At 38.8% G+C, this 27,038-nt stretch overlaps 2 protein-coding genes across 6 annotated transcripts in view; both read right to left on the bottom strand.

Moving 5' to 3' along the window:
* LOC146553114 (receptor-type tyrosine-protein phosphatase N2-like) overlaps window positions 1-9,967 on the bottom strand; it is a 220,548-nt gene extending 210,581 nt beyond the window's left edge. The window contains exon 1 of the mRNA XM_085256023.1: window positions 9,680-9,967. Within this exon, the coding sequence (XP_085112149.1) occupies window positions 9,680-9,767 (88 nt within the window). The 5' untranslated portion in view covers window positions 9,768-9,967. The remainder of the gene's footprint in view (window positions 1-9,679) is intronic.
* Window positions 9,968-14,196: 4,229 nt separating this feature from the next.
* Window positions 14,197-27,038, bottom strand: part of esyt2a (extended synaptotagmin-like protein 2a) — a 52,845-nt gene continuing 40,003 nt past the window's right edge. For 2 of the 5 annotated variants that reach the window (XM_085254013.1, XM_085254014.1), the window contains exons 14-25: window positions 26,888-26,983; window positions 25,960-26,061; window positions 23,341-23,403; window positions 21,377-21,451; window positions 21,027-21,113; window positions 20,763-20,912; window positions 19,446-19,873; window positions 19,155-19,253; window positions 18,948-19,079; window positions 18,746-18,851; window positions 18,455-18,504; window positions 14,197-17,495 (exon numbers count right to left, since the gene is read on the bottom strand). In XM_085254013.1, the coding sequence (XP_085110139.1) occupies window positions 17,450-17,495; window positions 18,455-18,504; window positions 18,746-18,851; window positions 18,948-19,079; window positions 19,155-19,253; window positions 19,446-19,873; window positions 20,763-20,912; window positions 21,027-21,113; window positions 21,377-21,451; window positions 23,341-23,403; window positions 25,960-26,061; window positions 26,888-26,983 (1,434 nt within the window). In that variant the 3' untranslated portion in view covers window positions 14,197-17,449. The remainder of the gene's footprint in view (window positions 17,496-18,454; window positions 18,505-18,745; window positions 18,852-18,947; window positions 19,080-19,154; window positions 19,254-19,445; window positions 19,874-20,762; window positions 20,913-21,026; window positions 21,114-21,376; window positions 21,452-23,340; window positions 23,404-25,959; window positions 26,062-26,887; window positions 26,984-27,038) is intronic. The other 3 variants (XM_085254015.1, XM_085254016.1, XM_085254017.1) reach the window with 3 other exon arrangements.

Genomic DNA, 27,038 nt, shown 5'->3' with positions numbered 1-27,038 from the left:
AAATGCACAACAACTTATTTGCTGTTTTGAAGTGAAAATAAATCAAGGACCCTTTCGGAGTTCCAGCTCACTTCTTTTTACCCATGATGCAGTTTGTGTCTGATGGAGACATAACAGAGCAAAGCCATTTGCCATAAGCTTGAGTCTTGTTTTCCGGATATTTTTTATGTTTCTGTTTTTTTGTAATTAAAAGGAGAATCGCCCACAGCTGTATTTGTTTACATCTCTGCGGAAAAAAAGATGAATAAATCACAGCAGTTTCCAGCAGAGGAAACCTTGTTAAAAGCCAAGACACGTAAGAAAGAAATGCTGTTTACAAAGAGCCCGAGTTTCATTACGGCAGCTTTGAGGCGTTCGTGCAGCATTTGGACCACTTTCTGCATAAAAAGCATAAAAAGAACAAAAAAATATGCAAGCAAGTAAATGGATACAAAGATGCTAACAAATAGCAGGGAATTACAATGTTGGAAAACCAAACGCTGTACAGATTAGCTTTTTCTGGGTTTTTGGTTGATTTTTGTGTCACTGTTTTTTTTGTGTGTGCGTGGGGGGGGGGGGGGGGGGGGGTGTCAGAGTAGATCTCACATGTTTAAAACTATGTGAACGCACCAAACCTCTAAATTCTTTATACTTTGGTTCACACTTTCTCCAGGGTCTCTTTCTTTGGACATTGGCTACTTTCACACTTTTTACACTATATTATGTGCACTGTGTCCTTACATTTCTGGGGAAAGTATAGGACAAAAGTTCCAGGCCTAAACTGTCTAACTGTCTACAGCCAATTAACATTATCTAAAAGAAATGTCCTTAAGAAAAAATTAGCAAAGACCTACAACAGGACCTGAGAAGCGCATTCTCGCTTCAGCTAATCTCATCCGAAATGGTCTCAATGCAATATTAGCTCTCAAAAAGATGTTGTTAAGGAAGGGAACTAAGGAGAAAAGGCTGAGGTATGCCAAACTGCACATGAACTGGCCTTAAAATCAGTGGCAACGGGTCGTGAAGGAGTAATGAACTCAAATATAAGATTTTTGGGTCAAATTGTTCTTAATGTACAGAGGCTGGAGAGAGAGGTGAGTGTCTACAGCTGTCTGTAAAGCACAGTGGAGGCTGTGTCATGGTTTGAACTAACAATGTTTGCAAACACTGCCAATGCAGTAAAAGTACACATAAACAGAAATGCACAAAATTATAAGTCATTTGTCCTTTTCTTTGACCCAAACTTCACTGTTCTACAAAAACCTCCTTTACAAGCTGGAGTTCGTTTATGTATGTTTAAAAGATATTAAGTGTTGTCAAACAGGGTACAAACATCATGATGATGATTCTTTTGATAATTATTGCTAATACATTAATGTCTAAACTATACATTTTAAATATGACAGAGTCAATGTAAATGTCCACAATAAACTTCATTGTGCTTCCAAAAGAAGACACTAAGATAAAACAGATAAAATCAAAAGTAAGGCAATATAAACATTTTTCCCATTTCACTTCCAAGTAAAAGGCTTCTCCAGTCAGTCGGAGGGTGATGATAAAGAAGATGACTCTGCATGCTCCTTTTGGACTTTTGCTGCCACCCCAAGTTTCTTCTCTCTGGTTTCCTCCCTCTTTAGCAGCCGAGTGTGAAATAGGTTGCAGCATCGCGCTGTGGACCGAAGCCAAGGCGGCCACACGGGAGGAACAGAATTTCAATCAGCTTCACCCTGTGAGCAAAGACCAGTGTCCAGGCTGTGGCCTTTAATGCCTCCTGACAGGGCCATTTTAAAAAAAGAAGAAGAAAAAAACACTACATGTCCCACAATGCCATATGTCTGTTTGTATAAGAGACTTGTTGATCTTGAGGGAAAGGGGCTGGGGCCAGAGAGTTAACTCAGCGCATTCATTAGAAAGATACTTGGATAAAGCGTTGCATTGGCAGATGGATGGATGGTATTTTTTCTATATATATTCAAAGCAGATGCACCCATAAAACCTTTAAATACACTTTACTAGCAGCTAAACTTTATGCATTGGAGCGAGGCGTGTTCTTTTCAAACTCCCGAATTGACTATGTGCAATTATTGCCCTCTGTCTCTTTAACAGCAGACAACTCGCAGCATTTCCTTCAACCTTCTCCTTTAATGTTCTGTTTTCCACCACACAATGTTATCTGTGCAGCAGTGTTTACATCTCCGGACAGCAGATAAAAGTGGAGGCTGCAAGACGCAGCCTTTTAAAAGCTTTCCCCGCCTTAGTACTGTTATTTTTAGTCTGTCTAAAGGCTGACTCACTTTTAGGTTTTTCCCATAGCTGATAAAAAAGGGGCTTCCTTCGTGGCAGCCTGTGTGTTGTCTACCTACACTGTATATATGTGTAAGTGGCACATACATCCTGTAGTGTACTATGGCTTCCTTTTCTCTCTTTGTTTTTTCAGCCCATTTTGTCTGGGCTTCAGCTCTGAGAGAAAAGATCAATCACAACATGCCCGACATGACTTCTAACAATTTAGACAGACACAAAAAGAAGGTTTTGGAAGGAAAGACAGTATTGGATTTTTTTTGTAATCATTATTATTTTGTTGCAGCAAAGCAGGGAAATCCATTTCCCAATTTGGAGGTGTGCACAAACACCCCTTCTTAAATTGGAAGTAATCTCTCTTCATCATCCCCGCCTCGGTCTCCTACAGTCACAAAACAACTCCCTCCGTCCCCTTCCCTCTCCTCCTATTATCCTTTTCATCCACATCCACCTCTATCCATCTCTTCCACAGACTTTTCAAAGCCACAGCATTGATCCATAGTTGAATGAAGCAGCAAAGCACTGCTTTACTGTCGCTCTTCATTACATCTGGAGTGCACCGTGCAGAATGTGGAGTTTTAATTTTTCCAAGAACCAAATGTGCATTTTTTGTGCAGGCACATTGAATCATTTAGTCTTCTATTGTTATTTTGGTTAAGCTTGAATGGCATTCAAAAAGACTTTACTTAGAGGTAAAACAGAACATAGAAACACCTGAAATGTTGGATCTAAAACTTTAATGCACAGGAAAGCTCAGGGCACATTGTTGGATGGTATAAATAAATCTTTCAGGGAACACTGAACAAAGTTTTACTTGTTAAACTTTATCTGCTAGAACTTCTTTTCATATTCAGCTAAATTGCAGCAGAGACTGTATATGTAAAACACAGACAGGTGCCATCTGCATTATACAGTAAGTCAAAGTATCCTCAGTTCTAATGATGCACGGCTTTAAGCCTTAATTCAGTTTAAATGGTCCCGATGAATCATGATACCATATAGCACTATCGTAGCCTAGCGTTAGCGCTTCATTATCTCTACTTGATCTCTACCTTAAAAGAAAACTTGCCTGCCAACTTTCCAACATAGCATTTTCATATGACTGTAGCACACTGCAAAAATGTGTTATTGGAGTTTAAAAAGGGCATTTACAGGATTTTGTATTGCTTTGTACAGTAGCACTGCTATTAGCATTAGCCATGTTGCTAACCACTGGTAGCTACTTCAAGCTATGTTCCTGGAAAAGTTTTAAAAAAATCATACGGCTAGCTAGCATAAAAAGCAATAATCATTGAGAGATAAGCAAAGAATATGTTCATGAATACTCCTCTTCAACCTCTTGTTTTGTAGCACTTGCTGATATTCTTTCTGGTAAGTACAAATTCCTTAAGATTTAAAGTGTAGTAAACCAGAACTATCAATCAAATGTTCAGGCGACAACTTTCAAATTCAACAACATAAATTACATTTAGCAGTTGCCAAAAGCTGTACTGCGATTTGTATAAATATGATTACACATGTAAGCGGTGTGATATTGAAGGTACATGTAACCTCTAATCACTGCTATACACTAAGCAAACATACATGTAACTGATGACTCCCTCCTCTCTATTGTGTTTAGCATGTACATCAGTGATGGAAAAAAACGACACATTTACTCAGTGTGGAAACTGTTGGAAGACATAAATATCCAGGAACTGACTGGGTGCACTCTGGTGAATCCAAGCATCATTGCACGCAGGAAGAACAACAAACCCTGCAGGGCCAAGCAGACACAATTCACTGAGATAACACTGAGAATAGATTCAGTTTCACCTGCACTGTGACAAAAAAGCAAAACGGGGAGATATTAGTCAACACAGCCAGAAACAGCAATCTGTAGCAGGCAGGGATTAAGAAGAAGCAGGGCAGCAGTGAGTGTGGCAGGCTCTTCATCACACCTTCAGTTTCTGCACTGACTCCAGAAGACTCCAGATTACTTGATATATTGATTAATGGCAAGTCATTCTGGCAAATCCTTGAAGCAAATGAAACACCAGCCAGACTTCACCACATGATGATGTCAGATTTATAATCACTCATTTTATTCTTCCCAAACATCATCCAAAAAACAACATTAGCATATTTAATAATGAAAGAAGGACAGTGAAATAAAAAAAATAGGACTTTATTATAAAGCCAGTATGGATCTGCCAAATACCTACAGTTAAAGTAAACCACCTCAGTAGCTCTGCAGGCCTGGCCCGACCCAACCAACCTATCAGCACAAATGAAAAGTTAATGAGCGTTGCCATGGTGACAGTCACACCAGGTGAACAAGCGATGACCTTCTCCACATCCAGGTTAATGATTAAGAAGAATGACATCTCAGCATAGTCACTAGTTGGAATCCCAGGAGGGAAAATCTGACTCACAACGAGCCTTTACAACAAAAACTCACTGTGACCAGCACAAGATACATGAACATAAATGATAGATTAATAAGATGATAGAAGCTGATTGGTCTACCAATAACATTTATGACAACATAGTAATTATTTGAACTGTTTAATTACCCAAAAAGCAGCTGCATTATTTTTGGTTTGGGCCTTTGATCGGACAAAATAGGAACAATGGATACCTGAGTTTTTCTGATTAAAAAAAATGTTTTTGTTTATTTGGTTTTGTGTTATTGATTACCAAGTTTCTCAGGGATCATTCATCTATGATACAAGTTCAAAATTGAAGTAAATGGCCCACATTTTATATCCAGTAGAAATGATACAATATTTTAACAGGATGATGTCCCATTCCATCAAAAGAAATCGAAGACTCATTCTATATCTTGTTCAACCGATCTCTACTTCAAAGCCAAAACACAAAATAGATAAAAGTGAAACCCAAAAAGTGGCGATCCAAGCGGTATGTCTGGGCACGGTTCCCACACAAGAGCTTCCACTTCATCACTGAGCACAGATGATTCCAGCTAAGGGGGCATAAGAGAAACTATCAGCAGTGATGGATGATGTTTGGTAGAATACTGTGGTAGGATTGCAGCATCTTGCTGCTGCCTCTGCAAGGCAAAAATATTTCACTTAAGTTATTCAGTCTCTGAACTTTAAAACTAGAATTTTTTACGTTTCTAGTGTGTGAGACCGAGGTGTATGCAAAGAAAGTAAAGATTTGGGTTATTTTGATGGAGAAAAAAAACGTGGCATCGTCTTTGAATATCTGATACTTTAAATAATAAGCAAGTATGTCCAGCCAGGTGTTTGAAGACAAGCACAAATGTCATTTGACTCACTTGTATTCATTAAAAACACAATCGGAAAAGGCAGAATGAGCTAACTGCTTCATTACATCATTACACACTGTAAAGGTGGTAATAATTAGTGTAAACATTAACTATGCAGCTTAGTATTTGATATTTACTGTAGGAGTTTAGCTTTGCCTTTCTCAGGCCAAGCTAAATATTACTCAGGTTTAGGATTACAAGCTAAACTGCCCAAAATGAATGAATAACATGAAGGGCAATAAGAACATTACTGTAGTTTTCATTGCTTGCCACATGAAAGAGTCTGCTAAAGATCATGCTTAAACAGCTTGTTGGCATTATGTTGAGGTTTTGGTTCAAAAGTTCAGAGAATAATAACTGAAACCAAACCTTCATTTTCAAGGCAAACGCTTCTCACCACCCACACTTTTTTCCATCGAACTCCTTCAGTGGCAAAAATCTTTCCTAATCTACTCTTTGTCTGACCTTTTCCAACCATGGAAACCTGTCTTTATAAAAGCTATCTGTGTATTTCAAGACTTCTCACACACACACACACACACACACACACACACACACACACACACACACACACACATTAAAGAAAAAACACACACACATGTGAGAAAAAGCGAGAGATTGCCCGTGCCTTTAAACAAACTGATCATCTTCCTCTGAGCAAAAGAGATTACAACATGATAAACTGCCTTAAAATTTTTAACAAGATCATTGTAAAGTCATTGCTGACTACTCATGAATTTACTCCATCAATCCTTAAATGTTACATGAAATATTACAGCTGTAATGCAGCAACACAGGAGATGAGAGATACCGGGAAAGTATTGGGTCTTGATATCCCCTCTGCACCCTGGTGCTACCGGTCCCTGAAGGCATATTACAGAAACTTTTTAAATATCCAAAGAATATTATGTGCACAAGGTCAGTGTAAAGTCACTTTTGATTAGAAATTAAAATATACAGGTCCCATAAGGGATAATGAAACCCACTCCACTTTCAGGGTAATATAATCCATGTTTACAGTTTCAAGTTCTTTTATGAGGCGGGTTAAAAAAAAGAGAACGTTATTAACTGAACTCCAGGAAACACTGTCTCTGTTTATAGATGCGACTCACTTTCTATACTTCCATTTTTGGACTTTTCACTTCAATCCTACATTTATCTGACAGATGGAGTATAGATTCAACATGAAACAAGTTAATGCTGCTTTCAAGTAACACCCCAAATTGTCATATAGCAGCGGTATACTCAGAAGTCATTCTTAACAAACACACATGTTCTCGAATGTAATATATTTGCTAAAACGTAGAGTCTGATTAGTGAGATCCCAGAATCTAAGATATCCCAATAAATTTAGGAGAAAGTAACCAATGAAATAGGTCGCGGCAGATGGCCCCGCCCCTCCCTGAGCCTGGTTCTGCTGGAGATTTCTTCCTGTTAAAGGGAGTTTTTCCTTCCCACTGTTGCCAAAGTGCTTGCTCATAGGGGATCATATGATTGTTTGGTTTTTTCTCTGTATGTATTATCATAGGGTCTACCTTACAATATAAAGCGCTTTGAGGCGACTGTTGTTGTGATTTGGAGCTATATAAATAAAATTGAATTGAAGGAAACAAAATGTAAAACAAATGATTAACTAAACGATCTTTTTTTTTTATATTTAATTGCCTTGTAGTATGATGGCCAGGCCCTAAGTAAGATAAATTCAGTTGTGCAATAACTGTCCAGGTACATAAGGAAAAATAAATCAATTCTGATACACAATATTATGTTCAGTTTCCCTTAAACAGTATTGCGATGGAAGCAGTTTAAGAGTAGACGGTTATTGTTGCCAGAGTGTGCCAGAAGCAAAGAAAAAGAAACTTACTTTCACTTTGTCTCCCTTGAGGTTTAATACATGTAACAAATGTCTTTTTTTTTTATGAAATTATACAGAAAACTAGATTTACTTGATATTTCGATGCAAAATATTAACAAAACAAAAGAGTAGATCTACTTATTGAGTACTAAAACTCATACAGAAACAGAAGCCTGTGCGGTGAACATAACCGAGCATTCATAAACTCCAGGCATTTCTCTGAGGACATGGTGGAGACCAAAGCCAGAGCTATAAGACAGTGACCAATGGGAGCAAAGCACTCAGGGATGCAAAAAACATAACTCCAGTGAAAAATATTGCAGCTCAACAACTCTGGATATCAAACTAGGTACATGTTTATGAGCATATTCCCAATATCAAAACCAGTCATGAAAAAAACAAACAGCAAGTTGAAATCTTACATGTTTAATTTGCTTCCAGCTCCTGGAAATTGCTCTGCGCTGTGTGGCAACTGCAACTTTACACAAACAAGCCCAGGAATCATATTTCTCCAAGACAGTGACGGAAAAAGACTGAAACAAAGGGAGACCCATAGCATGCACCCAACTTCCTACTAACAATGCGATGGACCTTAATTTACAGATGATAATTATGACCACTAGCAAGAACCACCAGCTGACACTGATGACGCAAAGCGATGATTATTTCTTGTTTGCCCCATTTGGAACATTGCTACACCTGTCGGCTTGTTAATGCCACTGACTGCTCACTGATCAGTCAAATAGCGCAAAACCAGACGCAGGACATAAATCACGCCACCTACATTCTTGTGATGCAAATAAAACAGCATCCAGCTTCACAGTGCCGCTGGTGTTCAATGACTCTAAATGGTCCCTTTAAGTTGGAGACCTGTCAAGTAGCAAAATAATGTAAAGGTACAGTACAGCATTTTAAGGAAGAAATGTCAAAACAGCACCACAGGTCCCTACAAACGTGACAGCAGTAATAACAGGTGCTGCTAATATGAGTAAAACCCTCTCGTCTGATGTATTTCAGATTTGTTTATTCCTGCTCCTTCAAAAACATGAACGCTGAAATGGAGACTTTGTCTCTGCTGCTCGTCTCCACAGCTCCACGTGTCCTGTGGTTGCCATACTCTCTGTATGCTGGTTATGTAATCACAGGGAAAGAGGAGAAGGAGGAAGAGGAGGAGGGTCTTGGATACATAGATACACACACCTCCCTCTCAGCACCAGCTTCTTCCTGCTGTTCGTCCCGTACTCACCATCGTATACAGCAAATCTCTGTATCAGTCATGCTTGCAGGCGCCAGGTCTCAAGTCATTGGGGGAATATGAGCTATTTGACTCTATTTATAGACTCTACAGTGCAAGCGAGTGCGTGCACTCTTCTCCAGACACACGCACATGTTTAAATTTCCGATCAATAGCTGCCTCTGTCAGGAGCGCAGAGCTGGAAATTTGAGAGTGCATGTACGATCCCATTTTTCATTGCTTTGCAGTGATGTTATCACTGATGGCTGCTTTTGTTTACAAGCGGGTGTAAACAACCCAGAAGGGCCGTGTGTACGATCCCTCTTTCTAATTTCTACATTTTGAGTGTTGAATCATTAGCTTCAGTCTTTTTTAAAAATAAATATATTCTTAAAACAATATTTTAATAAGATCTGGTATTTTCTCTACATTAATTTAAATATTTAATTTGTGGCTGTTATAGTTTTTATTTTAGGTATTTTATGTATGATGCCCGAGACCAATTTTTAATATTTGAGGTTCTTTTTTGGGTTTTTTTACATTTCTTTCCTTTTTAAAAATGTAAATATATGTGCTAACCACGATTATTTTGCAGGAGTTTCTGGTTTGTGCATTCTTCAGATTATTCAATAGTTCCATTGCTGTCACAAAGACTTCAGGACTGGCAGATTTAGGCCTGTTTTCACAGTGTAAAAAAGCTCATTTAGCTGTGTACGCTTCACTGTGTCATGGTGTGTTGCTCTAGCAGATTTCCTGTGATGTTCCTGGGAGCTCTGGCACACTGACAGCGGATTATTGCGCTGGAAATGAATCGCAGGATCGCCGTGTTTGTTTTTCCTGCGCTCAGGTGAAGCTGCGGTGAATCAGCCTGCCGGTTCGTGGCAGTTCGCTGATACAATATTTACACAGACCACAACAGAAACAGTCTGCCCCCCAGGTCTCTCTCCAAAATGGCTCTGAGGATAACTCCACAGGGCGCGGACGGAGCTCCGCTCTGTTCATCACGGAGAAAATAATCACCCGTTAATTTACTCACCGAATCGCCTGTCAGCAGAAGCGGGGAAGGAGCTCAGGGAGGCGAGGAGGAGGAGATGGTGGAGGAAAGAGAAATGCAAAGGATCCATGTCTCGTCTGGGTTATTCTCTCAAGTGTTAAAAGGACATTTTTGGTTTGGTTCTTCTTCTTTCCCAGTCAGAGCGGCCCCTTCGCAGCCGGAGGAGCGGAGGAGACGGTGGATGGATGTTGGAGGAGAGGAGAGAGGATGCTGGGCGTTTCTGCTGCTGGAGGCTCGAGCTCTCGCAGCATCAAAACACAAGCACTCACACACTGTACTTCCGATAGACATTTTCCAAAATAAAAGCTCAAATTAAAATAATAATTATTAAAACTTTAGAAACACACACAGGGCGGATCTACTGCGGTGGCATGGGGTGCCACCTTAATTTGCATAGTGTTCTTTTTAAAAAATAAGCTTTCATTAATACTTTAAAAGTAAGACTGAACCGACAGTGCAGTTTAATGACATTTTGTGTAAATTTAAGTATGTAATCAAATTGTTACATACTTAAAGTTACACAAAATGTCAGTAAACTGCACATATGTTTTTGTGAATGAAATGTTTAATTATGCTAGGGTTTAAGCCAATAAAAATTACAGGCAATGTTTCATGAAACGTGTATACTTACTGCATTTGATGCATTTTAACCATATATAGATTATATTACAGAATGTAACACCTGCATATGTGTAAAGAAGTGCCTTTTATTTTGCCACCCCGCCTGATTTACATGCCCCCCCCCCCCCCCCCCCCCCCCACACACACACACACACACACACACACTACATGGAGATAGATAGATGGTCATCGCGCACATTTATCTCACCTTTTGCTTATATACAAATGCAGATGCAAACATAAACACTCTAACAGCTGTCTATATGCACATCGACCCTAGTGGAGGCATAGTAGACTGTCTGGAGTATTTAGGAAAAACATTTAAATTGATCAAATTGATCAAAATACTTTTTTATATATATATTTTTGATGATTTTGCTTTATATGTATACGCATAGACGTATTTAACCGTCACTGCAAGGTTCAAATTTTACGTCACAACCGTCTTTAAAGCTTTTATTTTGAAGGTTACATCGCTCTATATCCAGATTCAGTTTTTTTCTGACTTGATGATTTAACAAGGAACTCTGATTCAGCACTACCGCTGCCTTCAGGTGCTGTCGGAGATAATCCCGTTTTTGAGTAGAAGGCAGATGGGAAAAGGGACGTTATTTATATCTACCTACCGAGAAACGTCAGACTTGAAGAACCGGGGATAGACATGGGGGGGAAATGAGCCAAAGAACCTGAAATGTGTGATGTTGGGTGCACAAGAGAAACATTTTGGATGAGCATCTATGACTCCTCTTGATAAATTAACATTCTATTTAGGTCATGGAGTCATTTCCAAAAGAATTAGCAAGCCTCAGTCAATCTCAATCTATAATTTTCATTTCAGATGTGAAAGGAATTTGCCAAGTGAAGGGAACATGATTAAAATACTGCAAAAGTGTTTAATTTGCTTTTAAACTACACTTTTCTACATTGTTTTGAGAAGTGAAGTGCACCTTAGTTCAACGCAGTTTATTCACATAATGCCAACCCACACAATAATCACCTCAAGATGCTTTATACTGCAAAGGAAATACTCTTACATTACTACAGAGAAAACCCCAGCAATCACTCATTGTTCAAACCTACTGTTTGTCAGGAACAGCCAGTTTGAAGAAAGTTGGCATAAAAGCAGAGGAGCTAAAACAGCTTGCGTCAGACAGACAATGAAGAGGATGAGGGACTTTAAGCAGCGAAAAAAGCGACTCTACAAGGGCTCAGGAATAAATAAAATGGGCTAGAAATGATCCTGGTAGATCTCTTTTAAAGAACTATTGAATCTTCATCAACCATTTCTGTTTTATGTCACTCCATGGGAAGATTGGAGTGACTGGTTTTAACCAGTCAGAACTATCTGAAGAGATTAAAAGCTTCTCCTTTGCCACCTTGCTGCTCAGGTCATTTATGACAAACTTGATGAAATTAATTGTACTGTGTGTGTGTGTGTGTGTGTGTGTGTGTGTCAGCATATCTAGGAGCAATCAAAGTGGGTCAGAGTGCGATTCACACAGGTTTTTCCATCTAGAAGAGCAAATCAGTGCTTGCAGAGGCCTTATCAGTCTGTAGGTAAATACTGAAGCATCTCTGACGTTTACACTCAGGACAGGAACAAAATGGAGACACAAGCACACACAAATCACTGACTGATTCTGTCAAACTCTTTGACCTCCTACTTTGTGGTGTGTTCAGGGTCACATAGAGAAACGTATACAATCAGGATAGCTGTGTTAGTGCTGGAAAGGCTGGAAAATGCAGCACTTGTAAGTGCAGCATCTTTGAGCAGAAAGTAAATAATGTGATATCTTACCAGCCTAAATCCATTTTTGGATGATTAAACAAACAAATCATGCAATCCCTTCATTTTTCATTTTAATGACAGCAAAAACTTTCACACAGTCTGAACACATATTGCATAATTTTATTTTCTCCTTATAAAGAACAAATTCAGACAATCTTCTGCAGAACCTGAAAACCTTATAAAACTGAAAACCACAGAGAAGACGCCTACTTCAGCTTGTTGCTAACATAGATAATTGGAGCACCTTTCACTTAAAACATAATTTCCTCTCACACTGTAATTTTCATATTAAGACCTACTGAAAACAAACAACATAACACAGCCCATGCGCTTGCAAGAGCCTCATGGGACACAAAGACTATCACTGATAAATGCCATGTCGTAAGCAGCACTGATGGGTACGGTGTTTTTATGACACAGGCCCCATGACTTCACAGTGGGTTACACGGCAAATCTAAGAGCTTTGGATGATTCATTTTATAAACAGATGAAACAGAGCAAATTTTATCGTTTCTGTTTGTTCCCTGTAAAATAACAGGATGACATTTTTCTGTCCATTAAAAGGATTTTTTTAAAGGTGAAATTCACTCTTTTTTGCCATATGTAGAGTAACAAATGTAAGCTAAAGCAGCCTTTTTACACTCTGAGTTACACTGAACAGATATCGAAGTAGTGGATTATTATTTACATCTTGCACATGTTTAAGGAAAACATGGCTACAGATCTATTTCTGACCTCTGACCTTTTGTGTCACAGTAACAGCTTGGTAATGACACAGTTCAATGTTACATGACAACAGTTATCAAACACACAGCAGGCTTCTGTGGTCAAAAGCATTTTAAATTACTCCCTACTGTAACTATGCTCTTCACCTCAAAACCTCATATCCATCCATCCGCTTTGGGGTCATGGGGGGCTGGAGCCTATCCCAGCTGTCTTGGGTGAGAGGCAGGGTACACCCTGGACAGGTCACAAGGCTAACACATAGACACAGACAACAATTCACTCTCCCATTCATACCTATGGGCAATTTAGTGTTTCCAATTAACCTACTCTCACTAACTGCATGTCTTTGGACTGTGGGAGGAAGCCAGAATACCTGGAGAAAACCAACACAAACACAGGAAGAACTTGCAAACTAAAGACCCTGGGCTGATGGTGGAATTGAACTCAGGACCTTCTTGCTGTGAGGTAACAGTGCAAAACCCTTTACCTCAGCGCTAACTTCTGTTAGACAAGTATCTACGGCAAGAAGAGCTGCAGTATTAAGACAGTTATACATTCAAACAATTGGTCTGTGCAGAACTGGCAAGTCGACAAATACCACACAGGCACATTTAAGATGGCACTGAAGATTCTTCTGTAATTGTGGGCTGTGAAATTGTGATTTTAAAAATAACCCGATACCAGATTTACTGGGTCAATTCTGGCCCCTGGGCCTCATGTTTGACATCCCTGACCTAGAGGACCCATCAGTACTGTGAGCACAAGGCAAATGGGTGAGCAATAAACCATTTGTACCTGATGTAGAGTTCAAGATTATTCATGTTAAAAAAGGTAGATCTGTTGGTTAATGTTGTATTTCTTCTAGCCAGATTTTGTTTATTTACAAGGCCTCATCTTTACCCATATTGAATCCCTACAGGTAATGAAAGTTTAAGTTATGCCAAAGGTCTCTATTCAAGCAAATGACCTCACCCCTGGATAATGATAAAAAGTGTCCTTTGTTTTAACCCTTCTTTTATATTTCCTAAATACACCATTATTTTAACTGTTGTCTGTTATCTGTTGTTATTGTCCTTAGCTGTTAATGTTAATTGCATTGCACTTGCAATTTTTAGGTAATTTTTGCCTATAAAAATTAAAATCGCTAACACGTCCTGAATACTCCATTTGATATCTTATTAAAGGCAGATTCTATAATACATATAATATGTAATAATTTCCATCAATAGATTAGATATAAAGATGACTATTGTTTATTTTCTCATAATAAATTATTGTAAGGTTTACACAGAAATTCCTTAAAAGCTGCACACCCACTAGAGAAACACATCTATAGTCTTAAAAATGACAACAAAAAACACAGTCCTGTACAGCTTCATGCTGCTATAAGCCAGCCAAAGCTCTTTATTAATTTTAAAAGACATTTAGGAGACATTCAGGAACAAGGAAGCTGTTTTAGCAATTTGTTGCTTCTTTCCAAACATGTAAATATCTCTGGGTCATGTACATTTTAAGGCACGAGATAAATTAAGAAGACACAGAAGTGAAATCGCTTTTCAGCCCATATGGAATAGAAGAGAAAAAGAAAATTCCCATTCTCTCTAACAGCAAATGTAACACAAGTCTCAAAATACTAACATGTCATATACTATAGTTTACTTGTGAATTTTTCCCCTTGCATACAGAATATTTATAATTATGTTGCATGACACACACAAAAAAAGGAAAAGAAAAAAGTAAGGGTCATTTTCACCGGACACACACAATACATGTAAAACCAGCATTTAGTTATGTTATGTTACTTCCATATGGGAGAAGACAAACTTGACCCCAGAGGCACAGGTTTCAAATCTGATGCTTTACAGACAAGACGGGAAACATAAATAAAAAAAACATCAAGACATTAAAATGCAGTTAACATATATAAATGTAAAATACTTTGTCAATGCTTGATGTGAGCACAAGGCAAATATCCAGAAGTTATATTGTGAGAATCCAAGGTCAAACTACCCCAACTTTTATCAACAGAAAATCTGCTGTTCTTTGGCTGCGTCGGGTCACATACACAAAAGCTATGGTTGTTTTGCATTTCTTTCTGATATAAATCCCTTCGGATTGTGTGCTGTAAAGTCAAAACTGTATTTAAAAAGATATAGAAAAAAAACCACGGAAGATCATTTTCAACTCGTGTCTGTGCACCTTCCTTCAGATGGCATTCGGAGTTAAGACTTAAGTGGATTCATAAACAAACTGAACAGCTGATGCTAGTGGAAATATGAATGCTACCGCAACAACAACAAAACCTGCTCTGAGTGTTACGAATAAATTTTTAAAAGAAACATTTGTTTCACTGAAGAAAATCATGTTGCCAAATATTTTTAAAGCCACTATGTGTAGATGCCTTCCAATATGTAATCCCTGTGAAATCGGGTGACATAAATGAACACTAGCCAAAACATTTGTTGCAAAGAACTAGCATTAACAGAATTTCAGTTAAAGAAGAGCATCAGTGAAGTGAGAATGATGAATTACTTTATTATATCAATGCAGGAAAAACAAGACTTTTACTGCTTTTTATCAACACATATAACAGGAAGTCAACAGGGGACAATAATAAATTAATAAGAAAAAAAAATAAATCCTGGGGCTACCACTGGCTTCTTCTCAAACCAGACAATTATATAATTTAAGGTTTCCTCATAAAGAATTTTTGGATTTTTCACTATAATGTTAAGCTTCTACCATAAAATGTAAATAAAAGTTTAAAAACAAAAAAACCCAAAATTGATTGTCATTATGTCTTTTTCCATACGACCAATGGAGACTGTCCGTGGACAATTTACACTTCTACACATAGTGGCTTTACGTACATGGAGGATGAGTGGGTGATCCTTAAAACACTTCTGTTAAAATACAGTTTTATGATAGAATAGTAACACATTTTGAGAAAAATAAAAAACCCTGTAAAACTTAAAACCAGCAACTGTCGAGATGAGTTAGCTTAGTTTAGCTTAGTCTTCTGATGAGCCTCCCTCTGCAACCAAAACATCTTAAACTTTCAAAACACGGCTTGTTAATTAGTTTTACCGATGTTCAGCTATCACTAATAAAAAAAAAAGGGGTTCCTCTATGTGGTCTTTAGTCCCATCACACAACTTTGCTGTAAATAATTATTTTAGCCAGCTGTTAGTTTATTAATAAGGTTACTGATTTCAAAACACTAAATTATCTGTAAGGAAAGATAACGTATATAACACAGCACCTTATGGTACAATAAAAGATCATTTTGAGGTCATTTGGACCATTTCCATTCCCAGAGTGTCGAATAATGCCAGACCACCGATGTCTCGGGTATGCATTGAGATGTTTGGCATCTGTGCACTGACTCAACAGCCATGGCCAATAGTGAGAGTGAAATAGGTCTCACTCTACACTTTTTACAAATAGTTACTTGGTTTTGTTCAGCATTTTTTTTGTCCAGGTTTAATGGGCAAACCTGTAGTTGTGGTGACTAAACGTAACCCAAACAGTGAGGAAAGAAATCCCCCCAAAAGGACACACAAACTTTATTGTTAAAGTAAGCTAAGCTAGGCTAAGCTAGGATAAGCTAAACTAGGCTAAGCTAAGCTAAGCTAAACATCTTCTTGCAGAGACCTGTGAGTAAAACATTTTCATCAAAATGTTAAACTATTCCATGAACTTTCAACACTATTTTTTTTACCACCTCTTATGGTTTAAAAAAATTGTACTTGTCTATAGATGAGTTTTGGCGATGTTTGCACTGAGTAAATATGATAATCAACAGATTTAAAAAAACAAACAAACAAAGAAAAAAAAAAGTGCAATATTCATATTCAGTTTTTACAAAACAAACAGGTAACACTTAATAATGGCCTTATTTCAATGTAAACCCAGAAACATGCCACCAAATAAAACAACACACGTGTGTGCATATCATTATTTTTGCTTGGGTTTTGCACACACACACGCACACGCACACACACACACACACACGCACACACACACTCGTTATTACGGTGAAATAAAGCCAGTGTATTGCTGTGTTACCCAAAACCCCAACTGTGCTAAATAATAAAAATACTCCACTCTTTGGTGCGACTCTGTCCAGAATGTTTTTGCATTTAAAAAATAAAAATTAAATCAAATGAAATGAAATAAAATTATAAACAATCATTTGGCCAAGTAAGACACCACGACTCCTTCTCACTTCTACAATACACCCCTGTACTCTGATTTGTCCAGCATCACTGTACATTATTTACACACTTGTACACTATCATTCTTTGTGGAAAGACAACAAAAAAACAGTCACTTCTCTAAATATAGAATATAGGTTTCCATAGCACTACACAACGTAGTATAGTTCTCTACATGTATATACTCCCTTTAGCCAATCACTCACTTCTTAAAGGGAAGGTTTGCCTTGCGACTGATGTGATTAAATGAGTGTCAAAAGCTGCTTTTCTTAATCAGTTTGTTTCTTACAGTTAGAAATAATGAAAATTATTAGAAAACACATCGTACTGTAGAGATGGAAGTGAAGTGAATATAAAGTGGAAGTGTGGTGATATGATGACGATACTAATGATGGCGACTTAAAGTTGGTTGGACTTGGCCAGGCCATCTGAGCTCAGCTCATACCTGCAGGAGGGAAAAAGTAGTTTAGAGTTTGCTTCATAATCCATGAAATCTAGCTTTTTGCAACCTTTAACGTCACATCGCTTTCATTTATCTCCACTACAGGCACATTTGCCCTTTCTCCAACTGTTGTCCTTATACCAGTGATTTATAAACTACTGATGGATGTTTACTGTCATACAGCTTATTGAATGTTTGGCCTCAGGTCTGTGCCTTTTTTACAAAATCAATCTCACAATATTTAAGCAGAAAATTGACTAATCTTCTTTCACTTGAGAACTAAGTCTTCGCTAACTAGTGATGGATGAGCAACAGTGGCCATTTTATCCAGTAAATAAGCCTAGAGACATGCATTTGTAATCCACAGACTTTAGACCAGGGGTGTCGAACTCCAGGCCTCGAGGGCCGGTGTCCTGCAGGTTTTAGATATCACCTTGGGTCAACACACCTGAATCAAATGATTAGTTCATTACCAGGTTTCTGGAGAACTTCAAGACATGTTGAGGAGGTAATTTATCCATTTAAATCAGCTGTGTTGGATCAAGGAAACATCTAAAACCTGTAGGACACCGGCCCTCGAGGCCTGGAGTTCGACACCTGTGCTTTAGACGATAGCCCACTGGCAAAGCCAATAGCCTCTAAACAGTCTGCACAAAAATGACTGGCCAATACAACTTAAATAAATAAATAGTACAGAAAGGCCTTTTTTATATATTCACGTGAGATGTGTTTCTAGGTAAGGCTAGCTCTAATCCAAGCTATTGATGCATTCACAATATTAATTTCAAAAAATATAATGTAAAAAATAACTTCATGATATTCTACTCAATCAAAAAAAAATATATACAAGCAAACTTACATTTGAACTCATTATTCTCCAAGCCATGCTATGAACTCAATATGACATAATAAAGTAAACTGTATTTGTTTTAAATAGATTTGAAGCGAGATGAACGACTAACCATTGTGTCCAACCCTTGGTGATCTGATCATGAGTCAATTCCACCATAACCTGATTAAAAACAAACAAAAACAAACCCACAACGTTTTCTTATACAGTCAAAATGATGCACTTCATAGAAATATGACACCAGAAGCAGAAAGAACAGCAATACTTGAACTTTTAGACAAAGTCTAACAAAATGAGGCTTCTCTCAAAACCAGCGAAATTTCCACTCTGATGGCTTCATTGTGTTAAAGAAATGCTTTTCAGTTACACATAAATACAGACAATAAATTAAAGATGTCTGCACCTTTCCAAGCAGGCCTTTGTGTTTGGAGAGCAGACCTCCACCGTTCTTCACGGCAACATCTAGATTCCGCCTGTGGAGCTCCACGAGGGAAACGCTGAACTCAAACCTAAACAGGCAGAATGACACAGTGAATTTTTTTTGAGCTTTGCTCTGCTTATCAAATGGCTGAAAAAAAAAAAAAAAGTGAGAGGGGTGGACTCACGTCACATCGTAGACCGGGTTGAGGTTTTTCTTGACTGTTGGAGTTTTCCTTCGACCTGACCTCCGCTTGTCGGGAAGCAGGTAGAGCCGGACGTAAGGATCCGAGCCATGATCAGTGAAAGCTATGAGGTTTCTGAGGAAGTCAACAAAGGGTAAGAGTCAAAACACTAATGTGTCTGAGGAAGAAACACCCCATTTTTTTAATTACCTGCAACTGTGAACAGCTACGATGAGCTTGTTTCTCTGGGAGCTGTGTCTGATCGTCAGCTGGATCTCCCCCAGGGGGAAAAGACTGGGGCCTGAACCACTATGAAGACAGAAAATACATCAAACATGCTCACGATACCCGAGCTGTAATGACCTCTTAGGTTTGTTGTTGCACACTATCAAAACACACTTATACACCAACCAAACAGCTGCCTTTGTTGTTCAACATGTCCTTAAATCATGATATAAGATGTAAAAATATTAGGAACTATTGATAAAGACTGATAGATACTTGTGAAACTGCTCGAGTCTTTGCTGCAGCTCCTGAGCAGCGTAAGGGTTGGAGATGTCTGAAGCAATGCTGGGAGTTGGCTCCTTGCCACTGGCCAGGTACTGCTGGGAGCCTGAGATGGCCAGGTTTGAGGTGCTTCTCCCAGTCTCCGCCAAGCTCTTCCCTCCTCCACCTACACTGCCATCCTGCCCAAAGTCCATGCTTTGCTGGGTCCTCATAGTCTCCTTAGCTTCTTTCTGCCTGTTCAGCATCTCCTTGGCTGACACGGAGGATGATCTGGGAATGTCTGAGGTAGAGGCGGGAGGCTTGGGCGATTCTGAGGAGATAGAGGGCCGTGGGGTCGAGTTGGAGGACTCGGATTTGCGGACCTGCACTGAGGACGGGGTGGAGTTTGAAGCTGTTGAAGTGCCCTTATCTAGACTCAACACCTGAAATCATTATCAGAATAATTATTTTCACAGTTTTGAATGGCATAAACAGCAACAAAAAACAAACCTAGGGAAAGGCATTTCTATATTTTTGTTTTGAGAAAGAGTTCTAGGGAAAAGTTAGTCAGTGGATCTTTATGTCAGTTTACCTACAAATAAGATTTCAACACAGACGTGCGCTGTGGCATGTTTGGTTTCTGTAAACTTAATCACAAAAGAAAAGCATCATATAGACTGTTTTCCACTCTGGAGAGACACCAGGTGGTTAACTAGTTTTAATATTAATGATGTAAAAATGGGTAATGTTACTGCTGCCTTACAGTCTCAAATCTTCTGTTTAGTTAAGCAGTACTGTTAGCATTCACTTGAGAACTGCTGATAAGCTTTCCTATGAGGGTAAACAGAGGCCTGTGCAGGCACTGCCTTCTGTTCTGCAGAAAGTGTGCTGAAATTCAAAATCCAAATCATTACTCGTACATAGTTGAAATGATTCCTCAGAAAAGGTTAAAATGTCATTAACAATAACACTTTATAAATAAGTGATGCAGAAGCAAGACATGTAATGTGAAAATACTCATTGAATTTGTTTCACTGAATTACAGTGGGGCAAAAAAGTACTGTACATAAGGTCAAGAGTTTGAATTTTTGATGTTTTATAGAAGCAATGCGATGCATCGTCATGGTAGTGGAGCAGTATGTACAAAGACTCTCCCCTAGCCTATCATCACATGCGTTTCTTCATCAGAATCTCTAGAAACCCAAATTCTCAAGTCACAGAGTGGGACCTGCATCGTCTCTGGCGAGCTTTATGGCTTCAAAGGAAATTGGCTTGGATCATTTTAGATCTGAAAAAATCATCCTTAAGGAAAAAAAATCATTGCTCCTTTACCCGCAGAGCCATTTTGATCTTGAGGGTACAGCTCGGTCCAGAGTTCCTCAGAGGGAACCTCTGGTTCAACGTCATCTCCTCTGCCTCCAGCAGGCGAGTCAGGGGCAGTGTTAATGTCCCCAGTGAACAATCGTGCTTCTCATCCTTCACCTGAAATATTAAGTGTGATGAAGTTTTATTTTAAGGCATAATGTAAGTTACAGTTCATATATTCCATTTTATAAGCATTTAACTGTTTATAAAATCAGCTGAATGTCTTCATACCTCAACCTCCAACTCTTGGACTTTGGGATTGTGGATGAGGAAGGTGAAGGTTTCCTCCCACAACGGTTCATGAGTCTTATACTTGGTCTGGAAACAGACAGAAAGGAAGGGAAGAAGAAAGTATCAAGCCAAGATGGATCATACATTCAAAGTCAAGAAGCAAGTGTACAGGTACAGGGCTCACGTGCTGTGAACCAATCACAGCCTGAACGTACATTTATTTACATTTACTAAAGCTTTGATTCAATTCATTTATCAGTCTTTTATGTACAAAAAATTGCTGCAATTTTCATAATTGGCATCTTGGGAAATTAATAAATCAACCAAATGTGGATTTTACGTGCTCTCACCTTACTCTCGTAGGACTTGTGTCCCACTCTGAACTGGACAAACGGGCTGGGATCACTGGTCACCTTCTTACCAGACTACAGCAGGACAAACAAAAAAACAGTAATAATATTGGACTGGGTATGCAAGCATTATATATAACAAGAGTGAGTGTTTCTTTGGACTTCAGTTTGAAACAAAAGGAGTGACACTGAACTCCACTGATTAAATTAATTTCTATCTCACACAGTGTCATTTTGTGACTTTTCAAGAAAGGAATTAAAAAAAAAAAAAAAAGGACAACAGGTAAAAGTGCCCAGAACCAGTTAGTGTAGAAACCACACCAGATCATTGTAAAAGAAAAGATTAGAAACCAAAAAAATTTCAACTGTAGCTCAGACAACAACGCTGTTATTGACAGCACACGCTGTTAGAATCGGTTTTAGTCAACAAACACGATGAGAGGAGTTTGTTAATGAGTTTTAAAAACAGGAAACATGATCAGTTGTGAAGCTGCTCTGGATGCTACAGCAGCACTTCCTAATGCGAACATGACCTAATGAGTTTTAATACAACAATCCAGATTTTTAGATGTTTGATGTGATTATTTAGTCTGCGAACAGCAATAAAAGTAACATTAAAATATTTAAAAGAAGCATGTCTTTGCTGAAAATCCCCACAGACCTCTTTGCAAATCACTTCAAACAGGAACTATTTTCTTCTGGCGAAAGTAGTTCCAGTGAAAGCTCTTAATAGTGGGTCTGTGAACCATCACAACAGACATGTTAGTCTCACTGTAAATATTTTAAATGCAATTCTTGGAGCTTGGTTGACCATTTCAAATAAACTCCTTGACTGTTTAAGGTTGCAACAACTTTCCCTAAAGGTTGTCTTGAGTGTCTAAATCAGTAACAGTATCCACAGGATTGGTAAAGGGTATCGCCACAAATCAGCTGTGACTTCTGACTTTTAGAAGAACTACAAAATAACTATCAGTAGCAAAACTTGTAGCAACGGGAAACTGAGAAACAAATTCAGACTACTCAGATCAGTATTTTAAGTTTTAGACGTTTTTCCCTGAATGTGCTTAACGGCTTCATATACTACATGGTCAAAAGTATGTGGACACCCTTTATCTTCAGTTTCAGCAGAAATCCCAGTAGAGCAGCTTTTCCCCATCTCCCTGTGCTCAGGTCTCTTCTTGTTAAAAGGGAGTTTTTCCTTCCCAGTGTCACCAAGTGGTTGTTCATCGGATTACTGAGGTTTTATCTCCTAATACAAAGTGCCTTGAAGCAACGTTGTGATATGGCGTGATTTAAATAAAAGTAAATCTACGTGCCAGCTTGCATCAGCTTATGGCTCAGCTGGTTTGCAATTCTCTCATGGTGAATTGTCATTATGCTGCTTCTGCAAGCCACTCTGTAACCCACCTCATCTCCAGCTTCACCATTTCTTACATTTCAATGTCAAACTGTTGTGGGTGAGGGGATCTTGCTGCTCGGGTCCCTGACTTTATGGTTGCCAAATGTAGGGGCAGAAATGCCCAGAGGTTACAGAACAGAGCCACACGGCAAATAAACATGACCGTAAGTAATATAACAATGCTATTTTGACTAATGCGAGCGTTCTTTAACTTAATGGCAGCATTCATTTTTTCCACTTATTCAGCATAACATTGCCCTCAACCTTAAAGCTACATACATAAAAAAAAATTGTTTAGAAATCCCCCAAACTGATGTCTGACATCGAATTTATCAACATCCACAGTCGGAGAAACCATATCTGTAACTTTCCAAAACAGACACTCCAACATCCACTGGCAATCTGTCGAGCTCTTTTGTTTATTTCACAACAATTAAGACACTTTTCTCAAACAAAACATTGGAGTCCACATACTTTTGGTCACATTGTGCATACTGTATTTCCTTTATATTATTTCCCCTCAGTGTCTGATCGGGATGGGTGTGCTTGGTTGCCGTGGCATTACCTTGATGGCCTTACTGACCGAGCCCTTCCTCAGCCCCGCTTGGTTGAACTCTAACGGATTGCGCTTTGATTTTCCCACAGGGACAAGGAAGGAGAGAGCGAACAACAGCACACACAGACACACACAGACACACACCACCAGGTTATTTGGGAAAAGAGGAGCATGCCGGGAAGAGGTGGAGGAAGGATTGGTGTCAGCACATCAACACCATCGGCATCACCAGATGTATCAGGATGCACCGCACAGTGACAAAGACAGAGAGACAACATGAATGATCACATGGTTAGTGTTATTCCCCAATTAAACCGTGACATGAAGTTAAAACTAGAGCTCAACCAACAGCAAATTCAGGCTGACATACACCGATGAATGAAAACATTTAACTTTTTATTAACCGCGTTGATATAACATTACTTTTAGACACTATTAAATAGTTTGGATATTAAAAACTCACGTCTTTTTCTGTTTTAATGAAATATTGAGGATTCTAAAAGATGTTTAGATCTACAGTTCATTTATTATGCAAAAATATCAGCCAAAACACATTGATTGGACTCTAGTGAAAATACCACAGCATTAGATAAGAGTCAGTGGATACAATGGACAAGAAAATACATGGGTGTCAGAGAAAAATGAAAGTCAGATGATTTGTGATATAGTAATGATTGGGGAACAAATATAAAGATTTCTAAATGGAACGAAAACAATGATATTAAGACCATGGACAGCAAACCCAATGAAAAGTGTTTCAGTGTTGAGCAAGAACAGAATGGAGTGAAATGGCAACAAAACAGAATGTAGCATCCTTGTTATTCAACTTTCAACTACATCAAAGACAGAAACCAATTCATTTAGACAGAAGAAGCATTGTTGGGGAAAAGGAAGGGTAGCTGTACATGCTACTGTAAGGCTGTCATCGAACATCATGTTGATGGCTTGTTTACGCTCAGGGTGGGCCTTCATGCGTCAGGTTTTGGGAATTAGTGAGAGACTTTAACAGCCCAACCATGGACAGAATAAATATGTTACGCCCTGGGATGAGCTTGGGTTAGAAATATGAAGGTTCAGTAGGAATAAAATGGCTTTGATGTAACTACCCCCTAACCCTAACCCCCTAACCCTCAAGGGGTGTGCGCTTATCTGGCATTTAAACTAACAGATATACACATGCTGATACCTTTACTGGTCAATCTTATAAAACCTGGTTATTGTTGAGTTTTGTTTGTATGCAATAACAGTTAGATACTTGATATCAAGGACAGATAACCTATGATCATTGAAGTTTATCCTCTCAGATCTTTTATACCTCATTCTATAATTAACCATTTCTTCCAATGAGGTCCATTACTATCTATAAAAATCCGATAAAAGACGCCTCACGAATTTTAACAGGAGGACCCTGAGGCAAACCCTTGAGGTCAAGTCAATAGTTAGATGAATGAGATGATTCAGCTAAAGGCTACTCTGAGTGCGCCATCTTCAGATCTCCCCAAAACACTCAGGCCTCACCGAACGGACTGACCCAAAATAAAAATCGTTTACAGCCACACCTACACATTGTATTGATAAAAGATTGAATTCAGCAGGAACATATGAAAAGAAGCTTCTCACATTTCACATTATCATTCCTTGAAAAGAGACACGTATGTCTACTATAAATTAAATGCCATCTTAGCATTCACCATTACACAGTCTGTGCATTACTTTAAAAATAATCACACTGGCTTCAGGTTTTTGTGGAGCTCTGGCCTGTGATGTCAGAGTTGAAGTGAGTGGGCACATGGGAAGGGGAAAACCTGAACACACAATGGGCTTAAACAGGAAGGATGGAGGGAAGCAATCCACAGAGAATTCAGCCTCCCTAACCTAAAAATCTCACAGTGGTCAAAATGCATGCCTTCCTCCTTACACACTTCAAAACAACTGAGATCAGTAACTTTGCCCCTGTTTTTGGACTAAATCAAGTCTGTGAGCACTGAAATGAACATAAATTTAAACTTTTGATGTCTGATGTGTTCGAGAAGACTACATCGAAATGGTTCAAACTATTTTCTGTTTTTTATGCTGTCTCATTGCAGAACACATGGTAAGACTGAATAGCTTTTAACAGTATCCACAGAGCAGTATTGATTTGTTTACCCTTTTACAGTAAAACTCAATTGCTCTGATAAAATGGAATCTGTGTCGGCAGCCAAACAGAAAAACATCAGCATGGCTTACTTCTTAGGAGGAAATGAGCCGTTGAGACACTGAATTAGCTGCGGTGAAGAGAACATGAAACCTGATTAGTAGAAACAATGTACCATAAGTCTACTCATTCTGCGAGACCACTAATATCTTGTAATACACAATAATGGTGGAGGAAGGATGCTTTTGACAGGCCTTAAATATAAACCATCATTGTGGTTTTGATCATCTTCCAGCCAAACCCTTTTCTCATGTTCCTCAGCTTTGGAATCAGTCAAACCAATCAACAACAATTTAACAAACAATAATTATATTAGGGAATCTAACCCAAGCACACGTAGGGATCCATGCTCATCAGGCAAACAAACAAGGAAGCTCTCTAATCATGCCATTCTCACACTGCAGGATGCAGAAAACTGCCAGCGGACTCACAAATAAGCTCCGATAGAGAGAAGCCGTGTTCTCGCAAAACACGAGGCCCGACGCGCGCCTCTCTTTTAAGTAGCCAGAGCCCAAGTTCCCCTCGAAGACACTCTTCAGAGGGAAGAGGAGGTGAGGAAGCAAGAGGAAAAGCAGAGAAGAGGAGGCTGAAAAGAGGAAGGTCAGGTCTGTGCTACAGAAGTCAGAAATGAACAGTTCTTAACAGAGTTAGCTTTTTACCACCTGTCACAAACAGCGAGTGAGTTCATGTATGTTTCCACCGTACAGGGAATTTGAAATGGTATTCTCTGTGTAGGACGACAAAGTAAAACTACCACATTAAGGAAATATGCTGAATATGTTTAGAATATAAAATGTAGTTTAATTTATTTTTTTAATGGAGATCTTGAGTAATATTATAAACCATTCACCTCAAACTCTTTGCTGAGCTTTGGAGGTGAAGTCAGTACTGAGCAGCACTTCTGCTCTTCTGACTTAAAGACAATTTTTCTCTTCCAAAGCAATTTTCAATCTTCAGCTTTTTACATGAACTTTTCAGAGCTTGATTTTTACTTGTGTGCTTGCAAAAAATATGAAAAGCTTAAGGTTATTACAACAGATATTACGACAGAGAGAAGAACAAGAAAAAAGTTCAGAAAGCAGAAAAGCAAGAGGCCGAAGTGATACAGGCAAAAATTAAACATAAAACTGATCTCAGAGACTGCAGAAAAAACAAAATCCCAGTGAAGAACTAAGAGCTCAGCAAACACTGCAAACACTGGTTCATTGAGCTTTAACACGCTTAGATCAATGAACAGAGCAGCTATATCAACATAATCATCCTCGTCTTTCAGCTCCATACATTTAGGATTTAATTTCTGTTTGAGTAAATTAACGCTGCTGCTGTTCATGAGTGCGACGTTCGGCCGGGTCGACTCACCGGAAGGTTTCTGGCCGAATCCAGGAAGACAATGAGCACCGCAGACGAGAGGCCGTCACTGGCTTGACTGCGATCTGCTCTGATGCCCGACAGCATCTGGGAGGAAAAACGCAAAGATAGGCTCAAGCAGAGTTAAAGTTCCAACCAAGCA

This window comes from Mchenga conophoros, linkage group LG18, assembly GCF_057382185.1.
Source record: "Mchenga conophoros isolate Kocher_MC1m ecotype Shallow Benthic linkage group LG18, M_conophoros_male_GT1.1, whole genome shotgun sequence".
Lineage (NCBI taxonomy): Eukaryota > Metazoa > Chordata > Actinopteri > Cichliformes > Cichlidae > Mchenga > Mchenga conophoros.
The sequence above is the reverse complement of the archived record's forward strand: the minus strand, read 5'-3'. Positions and strand labels throughout refer to the sequence as shown.